The 10,850-nt window shown below is 37.8% G+C and overlaps 1 protein-coding gene across 1 annotated transcript; it reads right to left on the bottom strand.

Moving 5' to 3' along the window:
- Window positions 1-6,254: 6,254 nt before the first annotated feature.
- Window positions 6,255-9,882, bottom strand: LOC115743603 (cytochrome P450 76A2-like). The gene is given in 3 exon segments (XM_030678449.2): window positions 6,255-6,865; window positions 6,868-7,024; window positions 8,789-9,882. Coding segments are annotated over 3 exon segments (1,665 nt in total). The 5' UTR covers window positions 9,845-9,882; the 3' UTR covers window positions 6,255-6,413.
- Between the last annotated feature and the right edge of the window lie 968 nt (window positions 9,883-10,850).

Raw genomic sequence — 10,850 nt, 5'->3', positions numbered from 1 at the left:
GAGCTATGCAACGTGAACTGCATCAATTTCAAATAAGTGAAGTATGGGAACTCGTGCCCAGACCAAAGAACCATCCAGTTATTAGAACGAAATGAGTGTTTAGAAATAAGATCAATGATAAGGGTAAAGTAGATACCACTTTATTTATTAAAATGGAAGGGAAGGATATCTTGCTCATTCAAATATATGTTAATGATATTATATTTGGTTCATCTAACGAAAATCTTTGCAAGCATTTTTAAGAATTATACAAAGTGAATTTGAAATGAGTATGATGGGAGAGTTTATATTTTTTTCTTGGACTTCAAGTGAAACAAATCAACGAGGGAATCTTCATACATCAAGAGAAGTATGCCAAAGAAATTGTGAAGAAATTTGACTTGGCAATTGCAAGAAAATTGAAACTCCAATGATTTATTCACAAAGTTATATAAGGATGAACAGGGAAAACGGGTTGATCAGAAGCTATATCGAAGCATGCTTGATTCTTTGCTATATCTTACTACTTCTGGACTTGACATCATCTTTAGTATTTGTATGTGTATAAGATTCCAATCAGATCCTAAGTAATCACATCTCTCAGCTATGAAAAGGATAGTTAAATACATTGGAACTAATCCTAATATAGAACCATGGTATTCTAAGACCTCGGACTTTATCTTATGTGGATATTTAGATGCTGATCTGTGGGGTGTAAGATTGACAGGAAAAGCATTTCAGGAACATGTCAACTTCTGGATTGTATGCTAGTGTCTTAGCACTCTAAGAAACAAAACACTGTGGCACTATCAACTGTTGAAGCTGAATATGTGGTGTTGGAAAGCTATTGTCCTCAGATCTTGTGGATGAAGCAACAACTAAGGGATTTTGATATTGAAGATTCAAATGTTGACATCAAGTGTGACAACCTCAATGCAATTAATGTCACATATAACCCAATTCTCTATTATCAAGCTAAGCATATTAAAATTAAGCAGCATTTTATCCGTGATCGGGTGCATAATGGTGATGTTAATGTTCAATTTGTTTGATTCAAAACATCAATTAGCTGATATATTTACCAAAACATTATAAAACATTCATTTGAATATATAAGAAAAGAATTGGGTATTACTATTTTGCTTATTTATGTTGCCAACAAGATAGTTAGACTACTTCTAAGAGAAGCGCAACATCTAAAGGAATTCTAGCTTATGAAATGGAACTTCTGGACTTACTCAACATCTAAAGAGGTTATTTGCTTCTGAAGGCATACGTGCATATAAAGGTTTGAAATTCAAAGTTTTGGCATGCGTAGGTAGTTATTTTTTTCAAGAAATAAGGTATGCACCTTTTCTATCCATTTATATACTGCAATATATTTGAGTGATTTGATTACAAGTATTTATTTGATTGATTTGATTGGATATAATCTTTTCAAAAGTGTTTTGTTACAATATCTCAATCAAATCCCTAATTTTTGGAAAATGGACTTCAAATCTTTCCAACTTCATGGGCGGTTTCCAAATTTACTCAAGACAAAATAAAAACTCTGAACTGCCACCCTCTTCCTCTTAAACTCTCATGCAAAGATCCAATTTTTATTCCCTCTCTACGTGAAATCTCTCTCAAAATCTCAACATCTCTCAAAACCTCTCCCCTTGACTTCAAAACAGAAACATTTCATCTCCAAAAATCCCTCAAATATTGTCCAAAACCTTTAATGGAGCCAAAAAAATCCTCGACCATGAAGAAGACAACTTTTGGTTCTCGTCGCTCAGGTTGCCTGCAACTGCAATGACCTAGGGCACCGATAGATGCTCATACTCACTACGATCTCACTAGATCACCCAATGAAGGTCATGAGGAACCAAGACCAGAAGACTCAAGCAACACTCTTTAGGATGAGTCAACTGCTATTCCATCTCCTACTCTGACTCTCACATGTTAGATGCATGAGGAGTTTGAGCAATTTTTATATTTGGTAAAAATTACACTCGCTAAGAGAGACACTTTTCCCTTGAATAGTAGAATTAAACTTCCTAGGAATGTTGGGAAAGTTATCCACATTGCAAGGTTGAAAGGTGGTGAAAAGACTATCAAGTTCAATCAAGAACAGTGGTCTTCTAATTGAAGGTGAACTAGATGAGTTTGTCTCTAAACTGACTGAAAATGAAATAGAGGCTGCCACGAGACCGAGCAAGAGTGTTGGTAGCAACATTGCTAAGGTTGAGAAGTTGCTCTCAAGAAAGGGAAATGAAGAGATAAGGAAACCTCCATAACTAAAGAGGCTAATTAAAAAAAAAAAAAGCCTCGAAGATCAAAGATCCGAGGATTCTGACATTGAATGTTATAGTATTCAAGATATCATATAGGACTGTGAGGAGAACAAGCAAGCCATGGCAAGGGCTGAATATGCAGGAATGGTAGTGGAAGAACTAAACCTAGATCATAGTTATCACAAAGTAGTGATAAGAGCTATGGAAAAACTAGCTGCTGCCATGCTTGGAGAGATGGAAGATGCTACTAGTAAAAAGATTGAAGTCTTAGATGATCGAAATCTCAGATCTTCCCTTAAAGGATAAACCAATGTCCTCAACTCAGAGGAAAGCCAAGACTCAGGGGGAGTCTTCTATTGCTATTAGAATCTAGATTGAAGAAGATCCTAGTGATACTTCAGACTCTGAGTTATTATGGGACATTCTGTTCAACCAAGGAGAGTCAAATCACAAACCGAGAGAACTGAAAATCACTTTTTATGTAGAAACTCTTGAGATGAAACATCAGATGGCGTTCCAGTTTTAGAAGCTAAGTAAAGATATGAATTCTAATGCCAATTTAGCTTTTCTGGAGATGGAACAACTTAGGAAGAAAATGGACAGAATGAGAGCAGAAATTGATAAAAAGCTGGGACAGTTCTCAAAAATTGCCTTGGTTCAACTTCCAAAAGATCTCCATCCTTCAACATCTACTCAAGCCCCATCCACATCCAATCCATCCCCAACCTCTCCCAAATAGAACTCATCTTATTCCCTTATTTTGTCAAGCTTGGGATTGTCTTTTGATTTGGATATTTTTGAATTATCTGTTTGATTGATTATTTTGCACAAGTACTGGTTTTATTGCTTGGACAATTTTCAATTCAATAAAAAGTTGGCTTGATCATTACTTTTGTGTTGATGACAAAAAGGGGGAGAGATAATACTATTATTACTAATCTTGCTTCTTGCAGAGTCAATATATTTACAAGTACTATTGCTAATCTTGCTTCTTGCAATGTCAAATATGGAATTTGATTCGACATGCATTTTGGTAATTCCATCCATTTCATAATCATCTAGGATTCATTGATAAACACGGAATGAATACTAAACCCTAAGTTGCAATTTGTATGAGTTTGGGTGAGTCCGTGCTAGACGACGGTACCATCTCTTTAGTGAGTAACCATTTGTGCCCACCGAATAATCCATTAGCTTTCCCTTGTCAGTTACGTGTCACGACCAATTTGAAAATTCCAGGTTAATGGATTATCAAGTTAATTATTTAACTAACCTAACTCGAACTCGAACTAAAGTCCATATCAAATCACAACTTATGGTTCCAAATAATTAACATGCAAAGATTTTTAAATTGGACTCACCATTAATCATTTTTAATAGATTGATTAGAAATCTAATTAGTGGAAGAACTAAATTACTTCAATGAACCGGAGATTAAGAATCCGGAGACTTAATTATGCTAGATTACTAACGCCCTTTCGGTACCATTTTATTTCATGAAATTTTTATCAAGCAACATTAATTGATTTTAACATAAGTCACTAACAAAGGTTATTATGTAGGTGCACATAATCAATTAATTGAACATCTAGAAATCAATATAATCAAGGAAGCATGCACCACACAAAGTTGCTCTTTTTTCATTTTCAATTTTTTATATGAATGCATGAACGTATTTTAAATGATGCAATGTCATGAATTAAATGCAAGACTAAACTAGATGACTTGCAAATTAAATTAAATGAATGTACAAGTGAGACCATGGTTTAATTAAATTAACTACGTGACATGTAAATTAATTAAAAACTATACATGCAATCTAATAAGTGATTTAAGCTAATATGCAACCTAATATGACATGGCAAGGATGACATGGCATAGATGACGTGGCAAGGATGACATGACAAAGATAACGTGGCAAAGATGACGTGACATAGATAATGTGGCAAAGATAATATGACATAGATTACGTGGCAAAGACGACATGACAAAGATGACATGGCATAGAAGATTTTTTTTTATTGTCGGATGAATTAATTACCTAAAATAGAACTATACCAAAATAATGTTTATCTTGCATATTTTAGAGTTTAAATTGATCTAAACCCTAATGTATTAAAGATAGATTATTTTAAACATAAAATTCTATTTAAGCATGCAATTTCTATCCTAAAAATGCAATCTAATCTAATTATTGACAAAAAAAGGATTAGATATGCAATTATCTACATGATGCTATTTTTCGAGATGTGAAATTTTCGAATATGGAAGTGATTGAATGCAAATCTTTTTAATAATTTTCCAGATTACATCATGCGACGGATATATTCTAAAAAACAATATGACAATCAAGCAATTCAAAAAAAATTATGAAAGTGAATATGTCAATCACTATCAATCAAGAAAGTGGATATATCAATCAATTTTTGAAAATATTTCGCGTAAATTCGAATCCAATCTTTAATTCGTACTCCTACGATTAACAATTGAACTCAAATCCTTGCCTAGTCAGGTACTCCATCAATAATCCTAAATATGGACTTTCTCGATCATGTGACAAGTTGCAGATTATGAAAGAAAATTTTCTTAATCATCCTGTATTTCAAAAAAGATATCCACTTTTATGCAATAGACTCGAAATATGCAAGATATGCAAAATATAACCAAATATGCAAGTGAATATATTAAAGTTCAAAATAGGAAATTTACTTTGTTCTTCAAGATCACACTTCACAATTTGAATTTCGCCGAAACTGGACGACCAAGTTTGTGCTCCACGGACCGATCGTCTAGAGACTCTTCGGGGACAGCTTACGGCGGTGAGAGACTTGGCGGTGATTTTGAGGATGATCGACCAGTGAGGACAGCTTGAGCTTTCGCTAGGAACTTCGTGTCTATGATTCCTCGGTGCTACAAGCCTGAACAGCCGCGCGTGATGAAGCAGTGAAGTTAATCACGGAACAGCCGTGATTTCAAACAAAACAAAGCAGCGAACGGAAGAACCAAGTTGCGGTGGAGTCGGCGCTGAATAGAGACGGAATTCAGCACCAGAAAAAGTGACAACATTGGCACCGATCAGCAGGAAAAACTGAAGCAGAACAGCCACCGAGTAAAAGGAATTGTGGCGGGGCCCTCAATGATTCGGTTCAGTACAAGAAGAACAACGTGCAGGAACCTTCAGCTCAAACGCCAAGGCAAAACGGCAAAGAGTTGTTGACTTGAAGCAGCAGCAGCAGCAGTTCCCCGAACGAGAGAAGGAATAAAGCCGTGTGAAGCAAAGGCACTGAGGAAGAAAAGAAGCTCGTAGCTTCAGGACTTTTATCGAGAGCCTCTCCTCACTTCTCTCTATTCTCGCGAGTTTCCTTTTCTTATTTTCTGAATTTTCTGAATGGAAGTCTCCCCCCAAATTTGCAAGCTTAGGGCTCAAGGTATTAACCTTTTCAAAAATAAACGCCAGGATTAGGAAATAATTCAAATTAAGTCCTGAAAGGCTAAAATTGCATAAATCAAGATCAATTTTTTGGCACATAGCCTATATGAACAGGGCCAGCCGAAATTCCTAGAGCATGTAGGCTTATCGCGCGTTTTTGAGCTTTAATTAGGCTTTATTCGATGAATTAACCATTACATTAAAAGCCCTTTATAATTAATTAACCTTGAACAGGCTGATTTGAGCTCAAAATAGGCTCTAAAGCCTATTAAAATTTCGGCACACCCTATAGTGTCTGCCAAATTTTTCAATGTGAACCCGATCCAATTGCCTATCAATTCAAGCTTAAATTCCGCCGCCGGTCCAAATAATAAAAAATGCACGAATGACATAAAATTATTTTTTGGGAGGAATTAAAATTTAACTCATGATTTTTATGCAAAATAAATGGTTAAAGAAAAATCAAAATTTAGTTGTCAACATTCACTTTGAAAAAGGTCGCGACAAGCTTTTTTGATAGTGTAAACCCAATGTTTTAATGATGAGCAAAAATAATTTCGATATTAACACAGGCTTGTTGTTATTTCACTTATTTAGACTTAGAATTACAGGAACATTTTACACACACGACGAATGTCGATGAGTGCAGTAGATTCGAGGAAGCAAAGAAATGTTCAGACTAATATTACTTAGGCAAACACAAACATTTTGAGCTGAACCCAGTCTCACGTTGTTCTTTTTTTGGGTACCGCCAGCAAGGGCACATACTTCCTCATGGTGACTCCCAACCTATCTCTCATATCAATTGTCTTTAGATCCGTGCCGCCATCGAATTCCCAATCGAACTCGTGAAGCAGCGAACCGAAAGCCAGATAAAGCACGCGATGTGCCAAGGGCACGCCGGCGCACATCCTTCGACCGGCTCCAAATGGAATGAACTCGAAATGCTGACCCTTATAATCCAACTTCGATCCGATGAATCTCTCGGACTTAAAAGCTGTAGGGTCTTCCCAAACATCCGGGTCCCTACCAATCGCCCAAGCGTTCACAAAGACTTGCGTGTTTTCGGGTATGTCGTAGCCCATGAAGACGGTGCTGCGCATCGCCCTCCGTGGCACGAGGAATGGGATCGGCGGGTGGAGCCTGAAGGTTTCCTTCACAACTGCTTGCAGGTAGGGAGCTGGTCTATATCGGTTTCCTGGACCTTTCGGTCGGACCCGACCACCCGGGACAGCTCAGATTTGACCTTGACCATGGTGTCCGGGTTCGTAGGGAGTTCTGTCATCGCCCATTCGATAGTGCTGCTCGTTGTTTCCGCTCCGGCCAAGAATATTTCCTGTGATGTCAAGAGACTTGTATGTGAGAGCAAGCATGTCAAAATTTCATGTACTAGAACCATATCCATAGCTTTTGATCAATCATTCAACAATCGCAATCGGGTTTGACCAGTAGTCGTGTGGTCATCCTATGATCCATTAGGTTGCGTTTGGTTGTCGGGATTTCCGGTCGGGATAGGATTGGATAGGATAGGATAAGAAATTTAGGGATTTGGCCATATCATATCTATTGTTTGGTGAACTGCAGATTTAAAGTCGGATATTCTCATATCCTATTATATCCTGCATTTGGTAGAAACCGTATATCAATATAAATGACATATATGCCTCTACGTGATGCTCATGAAATATTCCGATCTTATTACTATAAAAAAACGTTCTCATAAACAAAAAAACTTAAAAATATACACATTTTATTAGATTTTCAAACCTCTTTACAAAAATAAATAAATAAAACGAAAATATAAACAAATGAGATAAGAAAGTTATCATCATTCTAAAAGTTAGCTTTTCTATGACGGATAAGAGAAATCCTATCCGACCTTATCCTACCCTCTTCCTTCGGATTTTTTTATCCGAGTTATATACCCTCTATATCCAGCATTATACTATCTGTGACACCTACCAAACACGGGATAGGATAAAACATATCATATCTCGAGTTTTATACGGACGACCAAACGTAGCCTTAGTATTTAAAACACTTGATAAGCTGTATAACATGAATCCTCTGCTTCGCACAGTACTCCTTTAGGTACTTGGATAATTCTTGACCATTGATTTATGGAAATGACCTTGTTATCAACTATTGTAATATATCAAAGCACAGAGGGAATCACCATTATGGCGGGTTTCGTTTTTAAAATATTGACGCTAACTATTTTTTGACCTCCGCAAAAACGGATTAGAATTTTGTGCACACTCGGATTAAAGAGTTAGAAAATTTCATTACGATGATTCCACCTTGCGGCCAAAAATTGTTGAAGGGTAAACAGCTTTGACCACCCAAAAATCAAAGGCAAACCCAAAAAAAAAAAAAAAAAAAAAAGTACTCTCTCTCTCTCTCTCGCACATACAGACACATATAACCTGTCATGACGACGGAGGCAGACAGAAAGTTCCATAAACATTAGGACAACCAACAACTTTGTCAAAAGCTTCTTTATTTATTTATGCCAGCTTAGTGAAATATACGAATTACCATTTATATATTAGTGTTACTGCTTTTACTCTTCGGTGTTAGAAACCAAGTTTTTCGACCCTCCACTTAAATTTCTTTCCTATGGCAGAAAAGATAAAAATTCAGTTAATGCATATAGAGACAAACCGGCTCACGCGTAGTCTATCCAAACAAATTGACCAATTCGGTGCTGGAGTTCTATTACTGTACTTCACACACACACACACACACAAAAAAGAAAACCTCTTTTGATTCAATCATTAAGATTTTCGTTTGTTGCGCGAAAAAATAAGTAATTTAGAAAATATTTTCCAAAAAATATAGTTCACATTGCTTACAAAAATGAATGTATAAATGAATGAAAAATATTTTCATCGTCTATGCAAATATTGATGGATAAATTATTTTAAATCAATTATTTTTTGTGAAACAAACGGAGTTTAGATGAATTACTAAAGTATTTAGTATTGCGATGGAGATGTCTTCGGTCACACAAAATAGAGGTGCCAAGGATCAATCCCCTACGAATATGAATGGTCATAATATTCTCTTATAATCAGAAATTCAAAGTTTGTGGTCATACCAGTATGAATGTGTTGATTTGCTTCTCAGAAAGCTTGGCCGGCTCGTCCTTACCGTTCCCTTCGAACTCAAGCAACACATCCAGGAAATCCCTCCGATCATCATCTCTGCCGATCTTCTTCTCCTCGATTCTCTCCCTGACAAAACCCGAAGCGATCCTCATGGCGTTCCCCATATCCCGATCCATCTTCCTCCTCAGCCCTTGCGGGTCCAACCACCGCAGCCACGGGAACAGGTCCACAATGTTCGCGTGGCCTGTCCACTCCATCAACCCGGCCACCGCCTCGAAGAATTCCGATCCGACATTCGAGTCCGGATCGAACAAGTCTCGGGACAGCATGAGATTCCCTAGCAGATTGAAAGTCGTGAGGAATACGAAGCGCGCGAGATGAATACCTTCCCCGAGTCGGACCTTGTCCGCAGGCGCCGCCTCCCCGATCCACGTCAGCATGTTGTCGACGCATTTTCTCCGGATCGAAGCCATTTCGTTGAGCCGCTTGGCAACCAGCATGTCCACCGTCAGCAGCCGCCTCGACATCAGCCAATATGCGCCGTATGGGGCTAGGGCGACGGATCCCTCGTGGTAATCCTGACAGCGCATGAGATCCGTGATGGTTCGCTCTGCGAAATTGATGTCTTGGTTCTTGAAGAACTCGGCCGAAACTCTGCTCGAGAGAATCGCCATGGTGTCTATGGAGCCTAGCCTAAGCCAGATGACCGGGCCGTACTTCTCGCGGAGACCGGCTATGGTTCGATGAGGCATCGTCCCAAGATTAAACATGTTGCCAAATATCGGCCATCCAGGAGGTCCCGGAGGAAGCCGCCATGACCTGGACTTTTTCCGGCGAAGGGAAACAAACAAAGCAGCGGACACGAAGAGGATCCAGATCAGTACGAAAAACGAACTAGTCGGTCCGGTCATGGCTTCACTCGATAAATGAACTTCTCCTCCGACGAGCTGGTCCCTGGTGAGCGCGACTGACATAAATAGCAAATCCACTGGGAGGTTGGAACTTCCCACGCGCGACAAATGCTCATTCATTATTAATATCAGCATGAGCTCCCTGAGAGCATCCGCGAAGCCTCCAAGGGACATAAAATTGTACGGTGGTTGAACTTTGGTGCGCACAGATATTGGGAGAAGTCGTCTTTTTTTTCATGCGGTTTGTGGGGGCCCACCATGTGAATAAATATGCTAAAAAAATCCCAATAAGAGAGAAATATAATATAGAAAAAAATTAAAAAAATAGCCAAATTGTTAGATATTTAAAATTATATATATAATATATTGGAATCGGCATAGCGGAAGAGGCTTAAGATTCCTAGGGAGCAGTATTTGGCTGGGCTTTGTCGCAGCGTGCGGTCGGCGTTAAAACTAGGAATCTGCAGGCAAAAGGCTGAAGCCTTGAAGAGTTTTTTCTGAGAATCCAGCGTTGACGAGTTGAAAAGGACATATTTACTGTTCAATTTGGGCCGGCCTCCCTCGGGCTTGGAAGCAGGTGGGAGCTGAAAGCAACATCCTCGTATGGAACGAGATTGAACCGAGTCGAGCTACTTAAGCACGTAGTTTGGGCTCGGAGGGATGATCGCTCAAGCTAAACTATGTGCCTATATTTGGTAATCCGGATAAAATTCTGAATAAGATAACATTTAACTTATGCTGCATTTAGTTCCTGTGCAAGACAGAATAAAGTCGGATGCAAGAGGGATATTGCCTAGGATAAAATTATCATGTAGGGAGGTGGGATAAAAGTGGACAGAATTTCTAATATCCATAACACAAAAATTTTTTTCCCAAATAGTAAATTTCTTAAATTGGTAAGATTAAAATGATATTTAAATATGAGTACTATTTGAATTCCAGTATAAAAAATTCATAATAAAAAAATAACATTAATTATTCTTATTTTTATATATTTGAATTTATTTCCATTTGTGTGTATGTATTTATTTGGTATTTATATTTATTACATATTTTAGGTATATTAGTATAGTTTAATATTTAATAATATTTTATTAGAAAATGATGAAGGGGAAAAAAGAAATAAAAAAGAGGGAAAATA

This window comes from Rhodamnia argentea, chromosome 7, assembly GCF_020921035.1.
Source record: "Rhodamnia argentea isolate NSW1041297 chromosome 7, ASM2092103v1, whole genome shotgun sequence".
In the NCBI taxonomy this organism is placed as follows: Eukaryota; Viridiplantae; Streptophyta; class Magnoliopsida; order Myrtales; family Myrtaceae; genus Rhodamnia; species Rhodamnia argentea.
The sequence above is the reverse complement of the archived record's forward strand: the minus strand, read 5'-3'. Positions and strand labels throughout refer to the sequence as shown.